This window comes from Passer montanus, unplaced genomic scaffold (genome assembly GCF_014805655.1).
Source record: "Passer montanus isolate IOZ18808 unplaced genomic scaffold, ASM1480565v1 scaffold26, whole genome shotgun sequence".
Taxonomy (NCBI): domain Eukaryota; kingdom Metazoa; phylum Chordata; class Aves; order Passeriformes; family Passeridae; genus Passer; species Passer montanus.
Window position 1 is genome coordinate 1,874,862 of NW_024367261.1, and position 23,214 is coordinate 1,898,075.

The 23,214-nt window shown below is 38.6% G+C and overlaps 2 protein-coding genes across 2 annotated transcripts in view; one reads left to right on the forward strand and one right to left on the reverse strand.

Annotated features, from left to right (window-relative positions):
* BMP6 (bone morphogenetic protein 6) overlaps window positions 1-2,243 on the forward strand; it is an 87,101-nt gene extending 84,858 nt beyond the window's left edge. Inside the window, exons 6-7 of the mRNA XM_039712056.1 lie at window positions 826-936; window positions 1,028-2,243. Of these exons, the coding sequence (XP_039567990.1) occupies window positions 826-936; window positions 1,028-1,177 (261 nt within the window). The 3' untranslated portion in view covers window positions 1,178-2,243. The remainder of the gene's footprint in view (window positions 1-825; window positions 937-1,027) is intronic.
* Window positions 2,203-22,454, reverse strand: TXNDC5 (thioredoxin domain containing 5). Its single transcript, XM_039712057.1, has 9 exons — window positions 22,305-22,454; window positions 19,489-19,594; window positions 18,136-18,232; window positions 15,708-15,823; window positions 13,550-13,636; window positions 10,732-10,872; window positions 7,886-7,974; window positions 4,969-5,098; window positions 2,203-3,985 (listed from the first exon to the last, which is right to left on the reverse strand). The coding sequence occupies exons 1-9, from the start codon at window positions 22,391-22,393 to the stop codon at window positions 3,863-3,865; spliced, it is 978 nt and encodes a 325-aa protein (XP_039567991.1). The 5' UTR covers window positions 22,394-22,454; the 3' UTR covers window positions 2,203-3,862.
* Window positions 22,455-23,214: the final 760 nt, after the last annotated feature.

Consider the following 23,214-nt stretch of genomic DNA (forward strand, 5'->3'; position numbering starts at 1 on the left):
ACCAAAGCTACAGCAACGTGTGTGGCTGTTCAGCCCTGCTGAAGCAAAATTCAGGCAAACTCAGGTGATTGTCAGGTAGAGTGGAAATTGCCCAAGAGATACATGCACGTGAAACATAGTGGTACACCCTTCTGAAGGGTGACCTGCAGAGCCCAACACCAAGGGAGGCCAAGTGTCTCCTGTTCCGTGGTGCTGCTTTTAATTTTCCTTTGGCTCTTTTGTGTCAGCAGCAGACAAGCTTCCTTTGGTGAAGAGTCCCCTTTTTGCCTAGCATGGCACTCAGATTGCCACTGGGGCTACCTGCTTGCTCATGCAGCTCAGGGGGGCTGTCCTGCCCCTCCTTTAGGAGTCTGGCAGATGTGGAGAAGCTGTTAGGCAGCTAGGATTTCCCACAGTGTCTTTAGCAGAGTAGTATCCCTCTATAAGAGTGTATAAGCTAGGCTGTCTCTGAGGAACACCAGCTATGGCTGTGACTCAACCTAGGAAAGGTATTTCAGCCAGAGGGCCTGCAGGAAATGTTGGAAATAAAGGCCTCCAAATCACTATCCCCACAAGGCAACCCAAGGAGACTTTTGGGGGTAAAGCCCTCTTAGTTAATGGTAGCTGAGCTGTACATAGATGTGCATCATTCTTTCGACATTAAAATCAGTGTGTCCACGGAAAAGTGATACACAAAAAGAAATTTAAAAAACCCAACTAAAACCCGAGGAGTTTCAGTGAAAACACATTTTCACCCTCAAGGAAGAAGTTAGTGGAAAATTTTCAGCTGCTCTTAATTGTGTGCAGTTGTCTGTTGAACCACGTTCTGTTTGTTTCCCTAAAAAGGACTGGATAATCGCTCCAAAAGGCTACGCAGCCAACTACTGTGATGGGGAGTGCTCGTTCCCACTCAACGCCCACATGAACGCAACCAATCATGCCATTGTACAAACTCTGGTAAGTCCCCAGGCAGCTCAATGCCAAAGCACCAGGTGAATTTGTGAACAATATACCAGTGTCTCAGTTGTGTTTTCTTTCTTGGCAACAGGTTCATCTAATGAATCCTGATTACGTTCCCAAACCATGCTGTGCACCTACCAAACTAAATGCCATATCTGTCCTTTACTTTGATGATAATTCTAATGTAATCTTGAAGAAATACAGGAATATGGTAGTAAGAGCTTGTGGATGTCACTGACAAACAGTCTTCACATGGACTCTGTGATGCTGCCATGAACTTGGATACAATCCTCCCTGTTTTCACCTTGGGAAAAAAAAACCTACGTGATGAACCACCCTTCAGAACACCATGTATGTGCCTTGTGGGAGGAAGGGGTGTGGGGACCACCCCCCAGGGTGGGAGCAAACTGCTGGACTTCTTACAGACTGACCCTACGCCACGGTGGCTGCCCAGCTCAGCTCAGCAGCAGCAAAATGCCCACACACTTTATTTGGCTGGGATGGTCTTAATCTCACAGAGAAGCTTGACCTGTAGCAGGTGCTTGGATATGTGCTGCAGTTTTACCAGATGAGGACTCAACACTCAAAACAAGTGAGGTCTTTCTTTGGGGGTGGGGAGGGAAGATAAGGGGGAGAGGCAGAGAAGCTAAAGAAAGTGTTGTTAGCACTTCAGATATAGAGTGTACATCTCATGCAAGATCCTTGTGGCCAGAAGGACCAGTTACTGCACCTAGACTGTTAGTCTTCTGCCATCTGTCATGACAGTAAGCATCTAAAATTGTGCCAAAGCAGATGTTTCAGTTCTGTTATGCTCCCAGCACTGTTTAACTCTGATCTTCCAAGTGTAAGATGACATGGCTGCACCCTGTGTTAGAAACACTACCATGAACTCAGACCCTGGCTGAGTCTTCCCATCTGACTGAGCAATACAAATTTATACACTTGCTCTTATGCAACTTCCTTCCACTTCTCACGTGGAGCTGCCTCATCTACTACCACTTGCCCAGGAAGGAAGTCAGGACACTTCTTCAGCTATAAGTCAGACGTAAAAGCTTAGGGACCATTCATTCTCTAGCTGGACAGTTTGTTTACAGGAAGACAGAAAGTCAACAACATTTGCAATCTTTCCCTTTCAACTCATGCAACTAACAAACTGGTATAAAGGATAGGCAGCGTAGAGCCATGATTTGTCTAGCAGAAGCTAATAGCAAATTGTTTTGATCAATATTAAACTTGTATTAAATGCACTTACCTCTACTTGCATTTAAAAGGCTTCTTGTAAATACAAGCTATAATTTATTGCACTTGTCACTGTATATTCATTGTGCTGTATCATTTATAGAAAGACTGCTTTTTTAAAAAGTTTTTATTTAGAAAAAAATCTCAGTGTAAACAATTGTACCACTTTGATTTTATACAAGAAACTCATGAGATTGTGCTTCACTAGAAAGTTGTTAAAAACATAATAAAGGCTTCCTGAAAGGCAGAAGTACACACATTGATCCAATACATCTGCCAGTACAACACTTAGCTTTCACTGTGGCTTTTTCACCATCACGCGTTTTCAGACTGAACAGAATCAAAAGTTCTGGACAGACAGTGAAGTGAAGAACCAGGAGAAATTCACTGGTTTAAAAGTTCATTGATGTTTTGCCTTTTTTTTTTTAATAAAAAAGAAAAGCAACCCAACTTACTCCATATGATGGACAAAACCCAGCATCTTGACATTAGTCAAATTAGCCTGTAGCAATCCTCATTCCTCATGAGTTTCTGTGCACATGAGACAGCAGAATTCAGTCCTTGATTTGCTGTTGCCTTTGTATCATGACAGTCTCTGCAATATAAATCCTTTGGCTTTCAGTTAAGTCTAACATGGAACATTTTATGCACCAAAGAATAGATTCATATTATAATCCAAGACACCACAAAGTGTGTGGTCCTAGCATTCAAACTTATCAATGCTTACAGCTTGGAAAAACGTTAAGGCTCGAGAAGAGGGGGGGGGAACTATTTTACACTACTGCAGAAGAGCTGAATGGAAGAAAAAAATATTAAACATTGCATTACTTGTTGTTCTAGGTACTCTGACTAAGGAGCAGGTCAGCACAATGTCTGGATTCAGGCTGGGGTAGGAAACACATCATTAGCTCTGGAGTCTGACTGATCATTTACCATGAACAGGGCAGTTATAACAGCACCTATTTTTCACTCTGGCTCTAGAGAAGTAGAGCACAGTTGTGCCTCTGGAGCTGGATGGCAGCAGCCTATGGAAATGCACCTGACAGATGTACACTATGGCATCAGTAACATTCAGGCACATGTTATAGTACCATCACTTTCATTATGGCTAGACTTCCCATGCTGAGAGGAATTACAGGAAACAACCAGCTCATGGTGACCTGGTATCTTCCAAAGGTGTGTGTGTTTTCAACCTTTCAGCAGCTATATTAAGACAAATAAGGACTAAGTACAATTCCAGAGGCAAAAGTGACTCAACACAGCTGTTGCTTTTGCCTTTCTAGTAATGGTAAGCAGTTTGTAAGGATTACTTTTTAATCAGATCTAACCTGAAGACAAAAATATTCTACTGCTGCCCTTCATTTGGTTTTCTTAACATATTTTGGTCTCAAAGGAAACCATTTACACTTCATTGCAGGAATGCAGAAATGCAGTGCAACTACCAATGCTGAAAATACTCTTGATTTGCACAGTAACTATTTGTTAGCTTTCCTTCACACACACAGAGACATGTCTCTAACACTCACACAAGTGGAAGATACCAAAGTTTAGTACATTCAATTTCCTAGAAACAAAGAAACAAAAAAAGCCCCACCCCCCAAATACACTATTTGAAAATTAGCCAAGATAGAAATCCCTCAGCTACTGTACAGAGACAGCCAGGGACAGAGCATCCAGACTTTTATTACAGTTCATCCCTTGCCTGACGCAAGACAAAGTTATGCAGTGATTCGAGGTCTCTCGTTCCATTGTGTTCACTGACTTTCTTTCCACCTCGGAAAAGCAGAAGTGTAGGATAACCACGTACCTTCAAAAGACACACACAAAAAAAGAAATTTGCTATTAATCTTCAGACTTGTATCCATCACTTATATTTACCTGATTCTGAAAAGCCATCAAACCCCTCTAAAACAGTAAGCCATATTAATCTCAAAAAAAAACCTCCACAGCAGAACTTTCAATGCCAACCTGCAATTTCTGAACATATTTAAGAGAATGGGGTAATACATGTTCCTCTAGGGTCTTGGAATGACAGCCCCAGCTCTGTCTTCAATTGGCTGCCTAACAGCTCTGAAAGCCATTTTTTTCCTAGGAACAGAATTTGGCATTGGATACTGCAAGACAGCTTTAGTGCTTTCAGAGAGAGAGGTTTCCTTTCCTGACTTCTTCAGCTTTGTCCAATAATGTAAATGACCAAGCCCAAACAAACAGTTCAGGAATGAAATGGTGTCACCAGGTGCCTCTTCTTGGCTAACAGAGACCACAGCTGTACTGTCACCAGGCACCTGGAATGCAGCAACCAGTTGGGCTGCACACTGGAGCCTCCAGCATCTGGTACACAATACTGTCCCCTTCACTTCAGAACTTTCAATGCCAACCTGCAATTTCTGAACATATTTAAGAGAATGGGGTAATACATGTTCCTCTAGGGTCTTGGAATGACAGCCCCAGCTCTGTCTTCAATTGTCTGCCTAACAGCTCTGAAAGCCATTTTTTTCCTAGGAACAGAATTTGGCATTGGATACTGCAAGACAGCTTTAGTGCTTTCAGAGAGAGAGGTTTCCTTAAGTAGGGACTTCTTCAGCTTTGTCCAATAATGTAAACGACCAAGCCCAAACAAACAGTTCAGGAATGAAATGGTGTCACCAGGTGCCTCTTCTTGGCTAACAGAGACCACAGCTGTACTGTCACCAGGCACCTGGAATGCAGCAACCAGTTGGGCTGCACACTGGAGCCTCCAGCATCTGGTACACAATACTGTCCCCTTCACTTCAGAACTTTCACACTTACAGAAAATCTGTTGCAGACATTACGTTCCACAGTGCAGTCCACTTCTGCTATTTTGACATCAGTCAAACCTGGAAATTGCTCTTTGGCAAGGTTCTCCCAGGTTGGAGCCAAGTTCTTACAGTGACCACACCTAGAAACAAAGGAGGGAGATTTGTTTAGCAGATACACTTTCTACTTTATCTCTACTGTCTTGCTGCAATTGCTGTAAGTTTAAATAGCAGCCTTTCCTATCCCCTAATGATTTGGCCCTCCGACTCCCTTCCACTATTATGTCAGTAAATGAGCTAAGAAAACAAGTGATTTTATTTAAGTTAAGCACTGAAATACTTTCTGGCCTTTGTTACTTTTGCCTAGAATGGTATTCTAGATCTCGGTACATTAACATTTTACCCCACAGAGGATTATGAAGCCAAATAAAGACAAGCACAGAGAATATTTAAATGGGAAAAAAAGATCTCTTAGAAACAAAAATGCTTTTAGGAAGACACTAAATGTCTGTAGTATGAATTAATTTTTCAGGTAGCATATGCCAGTCTTGCTAAAGCTACATAGCCTGAGTTTTAATTAGTTAAATGAGATTTTAATTTCCCTATTAAATTTCTTTCAGTTCCTAATGGCCTCCTTGACCATTAGCATTCATTCTGTTTATATTTTTAACTTGGCTTAGTCAAGTTCCTAATGTGAACTTCTTACTGCCTTTAAGAATTCCCAAAGCACTTTAGACTTTAAATCTGCATTGCTCATACTATTCTAACCCAGCTGCACCTTAATTGGGTTATTAAAACAGACCCATAATTGCCTTGAGGCTGGATCAGGGCATTTATAAAAATAATGAAAGATGTCTCGGCAGAAGCTTTCTTAATGCAAGCCAATGTATATTTAAATTAACTTGTTAATACACAGTGACAGTATAAAAGCATTTCTGACCATGCACAAAAACTACTAGAACAGGATGATTTTGTGCTTACGATGCAAGTTAACATTAATATTTATCCAAAACCAACTGAAAGGCAGAACTAGAAAGCAATATAATAGTGTTTGCTGAGCCCTACATAAGTTTGTCGACTTGGAAGAGAATATGGTCATTTATATGCAGAGCACTACAGGCAGTCACAAGCCTGACTTTCAGAGCCAAAGCCAGCATACGAGCTACATAAATATAGGAAGCATTTTCCTAAATGGTGGCTTTCTGAGCATTGCAGCCAGGCAGCACACACTGTGACTCTACATCCTGAAACCACTGTTTCTCAGCCTGCCATCCCACACTGATCCTATCTGTGAGATCCAACAGCACCCCACGAGAATCTCATGAGATGAGGACATGGTATTGTTAATAAAAGATAATCAAAAGGGGAGAATTTCTTCATCTCAAACTCTCCTAGAAAAAGTTGGATGAAGTAAAAGGCAGGTCTCCCAGGTAATGAGCTAGTAGATATGCCAACAAGCCCTAGAAATCAGAAATCAGACGGGAAGCTGCTCTTGAGCACAGGTGTGAACTGAATTTCCCAGCCAGTTCTGCAGGTGGGGCAGAAGCAGCACAGGCACAGATTCAATCTAAGGCCCTTCCAGAGTACAGAGGGGATAAAGGCAGTGAGGAAAGAGCAGTAAAAAATGAGGGGTGTGCATGCTATGGGCAGGGCATTTCTTAACCCAGGGGTGGCAGATAGTTGCTCACATCCAAAAGCAGATCTTACAGATGGAAGAGAGCATAGCAGTGGTTCTCAAGCAGCAAAGGGTGTCAACACTGGAAAAGCCTGCAGAATTGAGCTTAAGTGAAATGAAACATTCCCAGGTAATTCTTGCCTACGCTAAGAAACACATTCATGCCTACTGTTGAAGTTAAATGGCAATATTTTGAGATGCCTCAGCACATCTAAATATGGGTGGCATTTGCTGTGTTTCTTTGTAATGGGGCCTTTTGTAACCTAAACAAAAGATCTTTTTATATTTTATACACTGTGTTAATGGAATGCTAGTGATTAAATCAGAGATGTGTTATCTTTCACACAGTGGAATACAGCTTAATGTCTCCCCCTGCATTAGGCTTCCTTCTGTTGGCTAAAAGACCAGGAATGGATAAGCAAGATGGCATGCAAGTTTCATTAAATTCTGTAGAGACACAAATAAGATGAATTCTATAAACCAGAGGGAGAAGCATGAAACTTTCTTTTTGTCTCAGAAAGGGAATAGTAAGAAAAAGGAGGAAATACTTCTTCTACAAGTTTGTAATACTGAGGTCTTAACCCATCTGGGATCCCAGATATCCCTGGATATAGTAGGAATGGCAGATGCCAGATGTGACTTTCATTTCCCCTCCAACATGTTCCATTGGATATCTACACCTGCACCATCTGCATTGGCACTTCTACCTTGGGTCCCTCTAAGAACACACTGCATGAACATACACTCTTAAAAACATCTTAAAATTGTCACTTATGCAAATTAGTTTTTTGATAGTTATTTGAAGAGTAACAAGCAGTTAATTATCCATAGCTCAACAGTCTGTATGAAAACTCAGGTACTCCAATGAGGCTTCTAAGGGAGGCTGGAAAGTGCCCTAAGGCCAGCATGCTCTCCTTTCTCAGCACTGAGATATGGTGATATACTCCCCTCATCTTACCCTAATCCAGGCATGTTACTCCTTCAAAGAAAGCTTCACTCTCCCTGTTACCCCAGCAGTACCTGGAGGTTGACACGGTAAAGGTCAGCCTTTCCACAGAGAGGCAGCTCAAGGGAGCTAAACAAGACTGAGCTTTTTTTTGCTGTGACTCTTGCCAACACACACATTCTTCAGCTAATTCACATTTTAGATCAAGAGAACAACTACAGTACTAAAGCTCAAAAACCTACAGCAACTATTGCACTCACATCTTAGGCCAGCAATAATCCTGAACAGCAACAGCTGCAAACTTCTTACCATGGAGCGTAGAACTTAATAAAGGTGATCCCCCTAGCAATGGTTGCATCAAAGTCTTTTTCAGAGAGAGAGAGCACTGCAGCCTGCCCCTGAAAAAAAGAAAAAGAGAAAAAAAAAGTCAAAACATTTTGTATATACAACACCAGTCTACAGAGCTTTTACATTCCTAAAAGGGAAACTGGAATTGGAAAAGATAATATTGTTAGTAATATAAACAAGAGTAGCAGCAGTAGACCCGCCTTTTACTTCTCAGCAACTTTCCTCCCCTAGAGAGATACAGAGAAAAAAGAGTTTTACACTGAATCTCATCCATAACTGGAGAAACAAAGCTTTGCTATTTTCAAAGGATTTGCCTGTATCCAGATTTTCAGTAATTGTAAAAAAATCACCTTACTTTTAATATACTATGTTTCAAGGAACAGCCCTTAGAGGAGTTGGCTTCAAGCAGGTAACAGCCATCTGAGATTTTAATGAGGTATTCAAGGCACACAAGTGATGTCTCAAGAGCTGCTCTCTCTGTTCTTTCTTCCCCTGCACTGCATTCACAGAAAAAGCTGTTACCAGAAACACAGATTTGCCTGTGAAGAGGACATCACAACACCACACTTGCATGGGTGCCAGGAAATGTTTCTACTCCTGATAATATCAGGAGCAAGGGAATGATGGGAGGAAAGCACATTGCTTACAGTCTCTCGTGACAGCATAGAGCTGAAACTTCATTTTTTGCATGAGACCTTTAAGGGTGGGAGGGATTAAAAACAAATAAATGTACCTCATCCCTATAAAAGCTTCAAAATCAAATGAAAGCAAAAGAAAAACAAGATCACAGCTGACAGTATTATCAATTCTATATTAACCCCAGTAAGTTTTGTAAAGCCAAAAATAAATTTGAAAATCCAAATTATCCAGTACCTTTAAACATTTCCATAAATTACTGTTAGTTCATGGACTTATTTAACTATGCTGAAGTGTTATTACCTCTAAATAATTATTTAGAAATTAAAAATTATACTTTTATACTTTCTAATTATTAAATGATCAGAAATAATGAAATGAAGCAAAAAGCAAGCACTATGCTTCTACTCTGATATCCTAAAGGCTATCTAAAACTGATGTTCCAAACATAACATACAATCCAAGATACAAAATTTGAAAACCTGATTAGTAACAACTTCCCCATGATTTGCACAGTAAAATATATTTTAAAGACCTGTAGATTATTAGCAGAATAGCAATGTAAACTATATAACCACAAAAATTAATTTAATATCAGGTATCTCAATTTTAGTTTTGTGTCTCAAAAAAAGACATCTAATGCAATTACATAATCCGAGCATCTGCTGATCACACTGCCTTAATCCACCAGGATAATTCTTTGAATGATTTTAGCCATGTCTGGCAGTAGAGACATCTCATGGATGTAAAAGTGCAGCTTCTGTAAAAGGGCTGGCAAGTACTTGAGCTATATAAGACATGGGGGAATCCAAGTAGAGGCTCAGCACTGGGACACAAATTTGGAGTAGGAACTCATTGTTTTGCTGCCTGTGGTAAACTGATGGCAAATGCAGTCAGTGTTTGCTGGCTACAGGGGCTGGCCCCTTGTTTCAAAATTCATGAAAACAAAGAGTCAGGGGGTCAGAAGATAAAAGTTATATGGACAAGCTGAGTCCTACACTATGTCTACTATTATTTGGCAAAAAAATCCCCCAACAATTCTTGTGTGTGTGCTGGTGAATGCAAGGCAGAAGTGGGAATTTGTGTCACATGTGGTTTGTGTTATTTCTATAAAAATAGACAACTAATTACTTTCTGCATTGTACTAACACCAGCTCATTGGGATCTTCCAAATATGAGGTCAATTAGAAAATAAAAATTGAAGACTATGAAAATTGCAAATCTATATCGTCTGTAATGTTTGGTAAGCCACTTTATGCAAGATGGGTAATGCTGCTGGAAAAGTCAGCTGGGAAAGGTAATATTTTCCCATAAGAAGCTGCATAGAAACTGTATTTATATTAAGAATATTGTTGCCTAATTATTTAAGTTCATTCTATATCACAGGGAGTGTAAATCCCTGTCCCTTATTTTATAGGCAGAAAGTATTCTGCACATTTCATGAAAAATTATGTTTGAAATCCATCCCTAATTTCTCAGCCTTACCAAATTTTCATTCATCTCCAAGAAAAATGGCAGATGAAACACCAAAGGGATTAGAAAAGACAGAAAATTATATTACATGAACTACAATTGTACAAAGGTTATTTCTGCCAATTTCTTCACAACATAAGCCTGTAGCTCCAACAACCAAGATATAAATAAGTTTCCAAACCCCAAGGAGTTTTCTTGTCACAGGGCACATTACCTTACCATATTGGTACAGGTCTTCATAATCTTTGTTCATTGTTTCTGCAGATAGATTTCTAAGTATAGAACCCTAGCTTGTTTTAGAGACTTAGCAGTGTGCACCGTCCTCCTGGGTTCAAGTGATAATCTTGCAAGAAATGTTCATCTCTATAGTGGTGAAATATGCTGTCATACAGACCCAGGTACCAGCAGTTCCATGGGCCAAAAAGACTACATTTATGCCTGTATCTAAATAACTTATTGCAACCAGAAAATAGAAATCAGATTTCCTTCTCAAATTCATCAGGTTAGTAAAAGTATCTCTAGGATTTATTATCTGATTTCACTCATGAATTACCCCAAAAAATAACCAGGGAAGTATTTGGTACAGCTTACATCCAGAAATTTTCAAGCTATCAGAGAGAGAAATACATGGAAGACTCAGACAGGCAGCTGACAGAGTCTGAACACCTTACATTGCTGCAGAGTGCAGGCACACTTACCTCGACAGGGGTGGGCTCTGCAGGTGGCTGTGGGGTTTCAACAGGTTTATCTGCTGGTGGCTCTTTCCCAGAGCTCTGTAGCTGGGAATCCACATATTCTTTCAGGGAATCAAAATCCCTCTTCCCTTTGTACTGGTCACCCTACAATTAGCAAATAGTTTGTGCAACCTTTGATATGCAGTTGACGTAACAAATAAATAATTACTAGCAAAACATAAGATTGCCAAGTGTAAGAAAATAAATAATAAATATGATTATCTAGTTCTGAAACTTCTCTATGACATTCCATTCACTCCATACCTTCAGCTTTTGCCATAGATTCTTCAGTACCCAAAGGGAACAATCTAACATTCCCTTGAAATGAAAGGTATTTTAGAAACATAGAAGCAAATTTTTTAAACATTTCCATTTTGACCTTCTGGTCTCACTCTAGTCAGCTTTTTCAAAGTTTTCTTTTTTTTAATCTAACTCTACTATAAGGAACAACAAAATATCCTCTGTGTTTTGGGTGTGGTCTCTGCTACCCTGTGAGCTCTATACAGTGCTTTGACAGAGCTGAAAACTTTAAATTGCCTGTCTTTGTGCTACACAGTTATTCCTCTGGCCTACACACTTGCCACAAGTCCTTGGAAAACCCAGAAAGTAAGGCATTGCACTCTGGGCACCTAAGTTCACCTGGGAGCAAGAGACAACAGCAGCCTGCTGCAGGGCAGACATTTCCAATGGCACCACTCTCCTAAAAGCTTAATCCTATTTTTTAACCTGCACATGAAGCAGTCAGCCAGACACATCTTTGACAGGCCACAGTTTACCTTGGATGCCTCCCCATATTTCAGGTACTTTCCAAATCTAGAGAACAAGACAATCAAGAGATTGTCAGAACAAGAAATCAGAGCACTTGTGAGCAGCTTTTAGTCTCAAACCCACTGTCAGCCTCTCCAATTTGGATTTTACATGATTGCCCTCAGAGCTGTCTGTGAAAATTAGTACTAATTTTCCTGTTCAGAAGAGAGATCATATCTTTGAGGCATTAAATATCTATTTTGGATAAAATTATTGACATGTGGTCCTATGTGGTGTGGGCTGCAAGATGTATTTCCTCTTGCAGACCAGGAAGACTCTATAAGAAACAACATGGTATCTTCCATACATTAGAAGGAAGAACAGACATCTCTTCAACTTTATCATTGGAACTTATTTTGTAATTGATAATGGTTCCTGTAACAACTGCCCCTTTCCTGGCACTGGGTGTCAGTCAATCCCTAAGGAGCAAGAAGCCAGTACCTGTTTGTTTGTACCCCTGTTAGCAGGACAGTCAGGGTTCCTCCCAGGGTATCTGCTGCATCTCACCAACAGCAGTGGCGTGATGCCAGACTTCAGTTATGGCAAAGGGGATGAAGGTATTGCAGACAAGGCTGGATGACTGAATCAGTTCTCCTCCTTCCCCTTACTGATCAGTACCATAGCTGCCAGAGAGAGTTTCAGGAATTTCTGGGCCAGATTATTGGAAAATAGTTGAGGTTGTTCAGTGTTTTTTAAAATATGTTGTATCAGCCTATGCAGGAACGTGTGATTTTGATGGCAGTATTCCACTAAGGAATGCCACACTGCCAGTGGGGAAAGACAGTTTGATGTCAACTGAAATACATTGTTCTGATTAATGGCCAAGGTTCAGCTTTACCAAATACAACAGCAATGGTGTTTTTTCTTTCGCTGCACTCTTGATTGAAATAACTCCAAGGAACTCCAATTATTACAACATTTAAACTAAAGTTTAATTAACTAAAAGCCTCTAGCCTTGGACATGCCACCATGCTTGATTTGAGTACTCCCTCAGCTTCCAGTTGTGCTGCTTGAGAGGTCATAAGGCTGCACACTTCTGTGAATCTGGCTGGGATTCAAAAACACAGGGGCTGCTTCATTTAAATTCCCTAGTGTCTGATCTTATAGGGGTGCTTATACCAAAACTCATATGGTATGAACCTGCAGCCAGTTTCTCTTTAGAGTGCCAGAAAATTGCCACAAGCAGTGGCCACTAAACTGTTTCAAGTAACAAAACTTAATGTTGTAAATGTTCAAAAAGGAATGCAAGATGAATGGAAGCAAACCCCCTCTTCCTTCCCCATGCCAAGAACTTAGCAGGTAAGAGCTAGAAGTGTAGCTTCTGGGTTCTCTTGCAGGCCTGTTTTGAATATGCATTGAATATATTTAAATAATCGTGAAATTGTAAATATAGTATAAATAACACTACAACTTATAATATGTTTATTTAATGCTGTTCAGGTATATGGCATTTATAAATATTTTATCTCCCCATAATTTCAGAGTATTTCAGTTCTCTGAATTGCTGCAAGGAAAAATGTCAGCTGGGCCCACAAGACTCTCACTCGCAGTGTCATGTGAAATGTTTAGGTTTATATAAGAAAGAAAATTTGCATCTCTAGACATCACTCAGCAGATGGGCACCACTTAGAGATGAGAACCTTCTGATACACGTTGTAAAAATTACATACTTTATTATTATTTCTATTTCAGTTATATTATTGTGTTCCATATGAAGTAAATACTATGATAAAGTAAACCCAGAATTCTCTCACACAGCAGCATAACTGGAGATCCTGCTTACAGATTTATGAACATTGTTGTGCAAAACAGAGAACAAAAAACTTTATCTGTGGGCAAAGTCTACCTCTTCTAGTACCCAAATGAACATCCAACATCTTTTCTCTCACAGATTTTTTTCCCCCAGAATGTAAGCATAGTCTAAATATTATTCAGAGAAAAATGATGTGATTTTTTGTTGAACTTGCAGACTCACCTTTTCACCATTCCTAAACCAGAGGAGTGTGGGGTAACCACGAACTTGGGCTTCAGAGCAGACTTCATAATGCTGGGTACAGTCGACCTACATTTTGGGAATAAAACCCAAAACTATTCAGTGTCTAAAATAAACAAGCACCACAGCCTCCCTTGTTTAAAAGCTCAGAAAAATACAGGAACAAGCAATACAAGGCTTGGCAAAACTCAGTACCAAGTACTGTCTTGAGAATTATTATGTCTGCATTGCAAACAGTGGTTTGGTTGTATAATTGGGAGGCTCTGTGTGTATTTGATTTATTTATTTTTTAAGGAGGGATCCGGGAGGGAGGTATGGCTAGAAGGAAGTAGTAGCAGTTACAAAGAACAATGAAGACATAATTAAATACTTCAATTAAAAAGTACTTGGTATTCTCAGCTAATAAAATCAGTACATGGACAACGAGACACAAAACACTAATGTGAGAGAGCTTTAAAGTGAAGACATACTGGCTCACCCACTTCAGAAGGCATGTCAACAGTTAGCAAGTGAACTGTGTTCCAAGGGAAGCTCCAAGTGCATAGCAACATTCAATTCTAATATAGTATGTGAAGATACTTGTTTATAAGCTTTTCACTGAAGATCAATTCTAAAGATTAAACAGTGTTAAGACACTATTCCCCCAGATTAGATGAAGGTCATGGTTCAACCTTCTTAGAAACAGTTGTGTTTCCTGTTTACTTACAGACTTAAAATCTTAGCCAAGACATGCTTCAAGAGATACTTCACAAGCCATACAGTTACATAAAATTGTCTAGGCATTAAAACAAATCTTAATGGAGGTATTAAACAGTAATAAACTCTCAGTAATACAAACTGCAAACACCACGGACAATTGATTAAAACAGAAATTTTGGAAATTTATTGTTTATTTTTCTCTGGGTACCAGAGTACGGTAACTTCATAAAGATACTTAAGCAATGATTTTATCAGACAGTAAACAAGGTCACCAAAAAGTACAGAAAGATTCAAAGGAGAAAAAGCTTCTGACATTCCATTCTCAGAGGGAATCTAACTTTATATCCACCAGGTCTGAACATATATGTATATATATATATATATATATATATATTTGTGTGTCTTCTCTGAAGTTCAACTGTGCTTTTATATATATATGTTTGCCTCTTCTAAAGTTCAACTCTGCTGGCCTGTGCTGTACATATACAACATACCTGAATCAACAGATTTTCAAAAGCATTTAAAAAAAACAACAGTCAAGCTCATCCCTCCTACTGCAGCTGAAAGTGCTGTGTGAGGGCAGAAGCAGGGGAGACAGCAGAGAGCAGAGTCCCTCTGCAGGACTAACACTGTGCCATGCAGTATTTCAGGTAAGTGGCACCACTGTGAAAGTTTAGGGATGTGGAAGTTGAGCCCGGTCCGATCTCCACGGTTGGCAGATACAGAGGGATTCCCATCATGAGCCACCTGGACTTAGGTATGGGTCAGCAAATAAAGCCAGTAAATTGCCAGACCACCTCCATACCTCTGCACAGTAGTCACTCCACGTACAAGTAACAAGCTCCCATGGTAAATACACCACAGAACCTGGTTATCAACCCTAAGGGAAATAGTAAAGCAGGACAAGATATCAATTTCTAAGGTGTAAGACCCCCTGAAACCTTTTAGAAGTTTTATGGGGAAAAAGAGGGAAAAAACCAAAACCAACAAAGAAATTACTCATCATAAATATCCAGTAGGGCTAAAACTTGCTAAAGAATCCAATGCTGCAAAGAGCAAATTAGAATAATTTTCCCACTCAAAATAAATACTGAAGTCTATCAAATTCTGACAAAGCAAATGAATAATAAAAAACAAGTCTCAAAATATTATTCCCTGCATCTGAAGTATCAGACTTCTTCCCAGCTCTCTGAAATGCAGAGAGGCAGCTCTGTTTGCAACAAGGCTTTGCTTAAAATGGGGGAGGTCCTGTTAACTGCGGATGTGTGAGAAAAAAACATGACCATCTCAAAACAAAAATACAAACTGTGACTATAAAAGGATTTCAGAGGTGACAAACAAAACAATTGTGATTGGCAAATCCTAGCACAAAAGGCATGATTCTTGGCTGAAACATATGTTGACACAAACCATATTTACAAAGTAAGAGTGCTTCACCTACCTTACCAATTTTGACAGTTTCCGAATGCTCAAAGGCTTGAGCCAGCTGTTCCCAGGTTGGGGCTAAAGCCTTGCAGTGACCACACCAAGGGGCAAAGAACTTGATGAAGTGATTACCTTTTAAGTAAAATAAAAAACAAAAAAAAAAGAAAAAAAGAAAAAGAAAATTAGCTAATTTGGAATAAACTTGGCTGCAATTAAAGCCTAGCTACTAATCTCAGGCTGCAAATTTATCATGGTATTTCCTGAGTTAAAGATAGGAAACACTGTGAATCAAAGGCCAGGACAAAATACTTCAGCAATTAGATTTTCAATACTGTATGCAGTCCCACAGCGTTGCCAAATTTCCTGAAAATTCAAACAGCTTCACAATCTCAAGCCAACAAGTGAGGTATTAAAACTGCTACTTTTAACCTAACAATTTACCTTAGTGTTTAATTTTACCAGTTGCCCTGTTACAGAGTAGAAAGTACTACCAAGAAACATATGTTGATAACAGCATAAATTGAAGTATGAAACTTCAACTTCATGCAATGGTGTTTCCTAAGAAATCATGAAGTCCATTAATTAACTGAAAAATGTTGTTCAGCTTTCCATTTTTCTTTTTCTGCCCTGCTCTTTGAATTTTAATGTCAACTACTCAGAAATTTCTGCCTTTAGTAGATGTTCATGGCATTTTATGCAGGGGAGAGTCCCTGTACTATCTCCTACTAAGGTTTAGTTTAAAAGGATATATTATTGATTGCAGAGTACCAGAATATGCAATTTCTTTCAAATAAGATTAATTAATTCAAATTGCTGCACATTTTTGCATACATCAAGGCAAGGCTCTGTTAAATGAAATAAAAATGAACTTAATTAAAATAAGGTAAAAAAATTAATTTGCAGGAAACACCAGCAACTGAAGAAAAGCTCTTTTTAGCAGAATTATTCATAATCCTTTGAAGACTGCTTTGGGGCTAGTATTACTTGAATTAATTTCTAGTTTGAAGGCTTGTCCACAAAGGAAGGTCAGAGGAAAGGCAATACAAAATAACCAGGAAACAAACTGCAGTAATAGTGTACTCTAACTTGACTGGTCTGCATGTGGAAGACTTTCAAACTGATTGACATGCTCTGTATTGGTCAAGTAAACTGCAAAATCAGATTTCCCATGAATTAATAAGAACACCAGTCAAAATCAGCTATTCTTTACCATGTACTCTGACAAACTCTCCTCAATAGAAAACAACATAATTTATTTTTGTCCCAGAGAATCAAAAGGGTAAAAGGAGGCTATTTAAGAACAGAAGTCAACTTTGCTGGTGTAACTGTTAGGCCTCATGTTAAATTTAAGCACTGAACTTCTCATAACTGAAGTCAAGAAAGGACAACAGATTTACAGATGATCATAAACCTGTTTAACCATCAGATATGACCACGAGAATGTCTCCTCTATGAAGGCTGGATACATAATAAAACCACTAAAACATTTAGAATGTACTGAATTTTACAGTCTGAGAAGGTAGTTAAGCTGACAAATGCTTAGCATATCACTGATGTCTTAGAGGAAAATTAATTGAGAATTTTAATTGAATCCCACATTAAACCAGACATGCTGGGAAATTTTAAGTCAGCTGCAGAAAATGTTGTTTTACACATGAAAATATTTCTAATCAGCTAATGGTTACTTTAAGGAGTTCTAGATCGCCCTCCCCAGTGATTTCAAACGGGCAAGCATTTAATTTAATCCAGCCTTTCTTTTTTGGATAACAGACGGAGAAAGCAGGATCCTCTGTTGTCATGCCAGCCCAAAGTTTGTATTCTAAGATTTTGTTCATTGTCTAAAAAAACATGTGAGCGTTGAAATTTCCCTTATTAGGTATCCCTCCTGGCATTAATTTTAAAGCTTCCAGACAAAATATTTTTTAAAATAGCCAAATAGCAAAGTGTTTTGCCCACATTAATTCTGGAGGAAGGAAGCTAAACAATATCAAAGAAAGGGTCAGACTGGAGTGGGATGGGGGCTGGAAGGAGGAAGCGGGTGGGTTACACTTATCCAGAATAACAACCTGGGAGGAAGAACAAACCAGCACCTAGGGAAGGAGGAAATGGGACTTGCAAAAACACAAAGTGGCAAGGCTGTGACTGAGCAAGCAGCTCAGGAAAAGAGACAGTTTAGTTGAGCAAGCCCCACTAGCTTCTTCCCTGGGGTTAGGAGCTGTATAACTTTACTGCCTTCTGAGCGTTGTACTTAAACTTTCTTATAGTCTGCAATATGTAATTTAACCATTGCATTTTTACATAGTTTCTATGTAGTTACCTCTTTCACTAGATATTACTGGAAACTAAAAGTGGGAAGGAGGTATCCTGAAAACGAGCATTTCTGATGCAGACTTCCCACTACTAATGTCTCTGTAACCAAGTTTCTCTTTGGGAAAAACAGTTACCTTCTGCTATGTGCATCTTGAAATTGTCTGCTGAGAGTTCATACATTCCCTGCTTAGGTTCAGGGGCTTTTGGTGGTTCCACATCAGATTCAGGGTCCTATTCATGAGAAAAATTAACTTTTATTTCTCTTCTACATCAAATACACAATATTTTTTTTCTTGCATCACACCATTGTGCGATAGTGCCATAGATTCTGAAATTTTAAATTCCTAAAGCAATGTCCTTATTTAGCTTGATTTAGGTACCTAATGTTTCCTAAAAAACAACTACATGAAATCAAAAGGTGAAAAGGAGTGCCACATAAAGGAGAGTTACCAGAGTCTGTGGAATAGCAGTCTTTCACTGTGCTGTAGCACAGTCACAGGGCACAGTAATTGCTGCAGCATTCGTTGCATCACCATATATTAACACACTTAAATTATATAACAGTACCTCCAGAACATCACACATCAGCCACAACTGCCATCACACCCATTTCAGTGGTCTCTGGGCTATTTAAAAATAGTGCAAACGATATTCTCTGCTCCCCTAGTGCCAGAAGGAATGCTGTCTGCCTAATGGCTCCATGAAAACAGCAACAATGGAAATAGAGCAAACACTTAATATATGTAATTTGCAAGAAACTCATGATCATTTCAGCAAAAGCAAGTGAGTGCTTTCTAGACTCTAACCCTAGAGCTGGAAAGAATTTTTTAAGAACCTCAAAGTGTATTTCTTAAAATAATTTAGCATTTAATGTTCAATTATTAAAAAGGCCATTGTTTGTTTAAATGTAATCACATTCTAACTGTGGTTCAGAAATCATTGAAGCCTTCTCTCGATTAGAAACAGCAATCAAAAATTTAATTTTCGGCAAGGCTTGGCTCCTGTATGTGAATGATACCCCTAAACTTAAGGATTTTCCTAGTGATGGTATTAGCATATCTTATTTAACTGATAATTTTAAACCTTTTCTTTAGGCCACAATATTATCACAAAGTAACTCAGCTAAAGATGGCATCCATTTAAAATGCAATTTATAATGTATTAGAGCTACATTTTGTTTTTTACTGTAGAAACATTATGGCCTACAGGTGTCAAATGAATTGACAGCCAGGATTGTATTCTAAAATGTCAAATGCATAAGCATTAAAATTGCATTATGTACTGTAATTTTAAAAGCTGGAAACAGAGAGCAGGTCACAGGATGACAGTTTTAATTACTACTCTGACTTACATGTAAGCTGCTCCAGATTGATACTGCAACCTGACTTTTATTCTCAGGAGCAGATTTCCTCCTGGAAATTGAAACCTAACTTAGAGAAATGATAGATAAGTAAGCCTGCAGAAAAGATTATTTCCTTTTCACTTACAGATGGTTCCTCATTTAGTTTCTCCAACATCCAGTTTTCCAGTGCCTGGAAGTCCCTAGGGCCTTGGTATTTCAGAGGTTCTTGTCCCGGTTTAAGCAACTTTAGCCTAAAGGGTCAAAATGTAGAGAAGAGTGAGGCAAAAATTTTCACACAGGAAACATTTTCAGAAAGATAATGTGCTTTGCAAATCCATGGCAATGCATCTCAGGCTGCAGTAACAGATCTCTTGACTTAACATCAGCATCAGGCACCCCTTTCAGACTGAAGTGTCATGGCTAGAACTTAGGATCCTTTTTCTTTCCCATGTAAGCTTTAAGGAGATTTTTAAAAGAGAAAATAAGACATACCAAGTTAAAAATCAGCATAGTGTAATATTATTCTGATAAATAAGAAAAAAACAATTTAAAAATTGCAGCATTCAGTTCTATGAATCCTATTTCAGTTTGTCAAAGAGCATCGATTTTGTTTTGTTCACCTCTCTCTGTCACCAAAGGAAAAATACTAGCACTTATTTTCCCAGAAATTTCTTTCTCATCTTTTGTTCCCTGACTGCTGTTGTAGTGTAGAGTTTGTCATGTGGTATTAAACTGATTAAAAACACATTGAGACAAGTCAATAGGACAAAAGGATAAGTGACTTCTTGTAGGCATCAAGACTTCATGATTGCAACATTCATTAATTGCCATCAAAACTTTTTCATAGACTACATAAAGCTTCTATGACTAAATTTTAAATTAAAATTGGAAGTATTTAATAAAGCAGTGATACTGCATTCTGACCTAGTCTTATTTTTTAAAGCAAATCAGAGTTTCAATTACTACTGTCACCTAGCCCTCAGTTCCCCTTGACAAGCTGTCATTTCATACTGCTTCTTTAATTTCTTGAAATGTTTTTCTCTCTCTTCTTGCTCCACAGTTGGAAGAAATAAACATATGAAAGTGTTTAAAAACCACATAATGCAAATACATTCAAAAGAGATAGAAGCTCACACTGTTTTTTCTTTTCAAGGTACTCTTGAATGTTCCTTGTGATGACAGAAAGTCGTAATAATAAGGAAGGGAAAAAAAATAAAAAATAAGAATATCTAAAACACATCCTGGCAACACTTTTTGAAAATAACAAAACAAATTAAAGTAACATCTTAAAAAAAGCTAGCTGCACCTTTATTTTCTGCAAACAAGGGTAAATTTTCTCTATTTCAATTGAGAAAGTATTTATTTTGCACCACCAAATAACCCTGAGACAACTGTGATAGGAAGTGCAGGGACCTGCTCAGCCACTTTTTCTCTGAGGGGATGAAAAGGGGATGCAGCCTTTCCTTTGACAGGTGTTTAGGAAAGCAGTGTAGGGATCAGCATAACCTGGACTTGCAACAATACCTCTGCCTGAGGAAACTGTGAAATTTCCCTTGCTGGAGGTTTTTAGAAACAAGCTAGTTCAAACCTGACTCAAATAGGAAGAGAACTGATACCACGAATTCCACTTCATTTCTATATTTCTATACCTAGCAGATGACTGCCTTATTATTTTTATCTTTTCAAATAGATAAAAGCAAGCACTAACTATTCCTATATATTCAATGACCTTAAAGAGGAGGGAGGGGAAAAAGCCCTCCAGCAATTACACATCCATTGATTTTTTCCTATTCAATAATCTCTGCCATTATATTTTAAGAGGAAGAGCACCACAATATAATCTATGCAAACAGGCAATGACAACCAATGCTTACTTCTGGAGATATGAAAAGAGAAGTGTAATATTCATTCTTTCTTGGTATTTGTAGTGGAAGCAAGACACACACTGCCCTTAAGGACAATTCCTATCTCATCAAGGACTATGCTATTTATAACTCAACTTCTACTCAGTCACACTCATCTGCATCCAAGTGGGTGCAGCCAGGAGCAAATGAAAAGTTCAGGCTGTTGCTGGGGTTGGCAAAAACACCAGACAAAGTGAGCAAGGGGAAGGAAACTGAAAAATACAGGCTGTGGAAGGGCTGTAGATAATCATCGATACAATCTCCACTAAGATGAATAATTAATAAAGCAGTTAAAAGAATCCCATCCATATTTGTAAGAAGTTTTAAAGAAGACATGAGTGAAAAATAAATCCTTTTGCTCCTTTTCTGTCAGTCTAAAAGGGGACACACATCTAAACCAAAGGCACTGACTTCTCATAGATACTCTAGACCATTCTCTGACTACGAAAGCTGAGGTAGTAAGACATACATCCTTGATAACAGCATAAACATAGCAACCTTAAAATACTAGATCAATATAAGCAAATTTATCTAGAAAAAAATCAACACAATATCACCACTGCTATGCTAAGTGATACTATTCATTTATTGTTTTATTAGCACTTAGTTCACTAAAAATCTAAGAGACCACCTGTAATGCAATTATGAAGGGTGCAGTGCACTGACAAACTTGTAGCAAGTTACTTTCAAAAGTAACTGTTAGTAAAAACCAGCTCTGTTATGCATATCACAGCTGCACAATGTACTGCAGCTTCAGAAAGAGGTACTCCCACACAAAAGACTAGGAAAATTCTGGACTTCAGTTAAACACAGCCACCTTCTAAGACACAACACAGCTTCTTGAAAGAAAAAAAAAAGCCTAAGAGTGCTATGTATCACATGATACTTGGCAACACTGCAAAAAGGCTTAAAATGAATATAGCAGATCCAAAGGGCTACAAAGAAACCCAGCAAAAATATATCTTAGAAGTCAGCTTTAAGAAACTGGCAGAGGATCATGGAAAACTAAAAAAGAAAAATAAAAGAAAAATGGGAGCAGAAGCAAGTAGATACTTACGTAGGGTATCCTCGCACGCCAAATTCAGAGCACAGTGGAATATCTACAGTACAATCCACTTTAACAACATAGACCTGTGGGTTTTCCATGTTGTTGTATTTATCTCCCAAATCATTCCAAGTTGGCTGGAGGCGCTGACAATGTCCACACCTGTGACAGAAGGGACAAGACACTGTTTAATAGCTGCTCACACTTAGAGGGGAATGAGCCCTTAGAAAAGTCATATGCAGAATGGTGATTTTGATAAATTTAAACAAATATTTGAATCCAAAGTTAAATCAGTTACATCAGAAATCTTCCATACTCAAGCACTGGTACACTAAGCAACAGGAAATGGTATTAAGAACTGCAGCATGCTGCAAACACATCTCATGTAAAAATCATAAAGATTTGAAAACCTGTTGCTATTCTCCTTTTACAGTACAAATCCTATGAATACCCCCCAAACTTAGTAAGGTTTTTAATCAAAACACTGTCAGTCTTCCAGCTTTCTAGAAAAAACCTGCAAGGTTACTCAGCTTTCTTTACATTCTAATATTTCAAAATTACTTTTTTTTTTTTTTAGCAAGTAGGTAAGAAGATAATAGTTTGTAGCCTCTTTGTAATGCCACTTGCACGTCCATGCTTCAGAGGAATTGTAACACACAAGTCAAGAAACAACACATCCAATTTCACAATACAGTTTCCTGAAGTTTGAAGACCCTTGTGGGTCCCTTCCAGCTCAGAATATTCTGTGAAAACCCTCCCATTCTATGCTCTGCCCCAGCAGGACACCATCAACTCTTGATATCTGCATACACACAGAAAACTGGCCTCATACAGTTCCTATAACAGCACCTCCCCAGAAGCAAAAAAAATAGCTATTATCCTTCTCACTGTTTTCCTAGTCTTTCAAATCATTATAGCAATA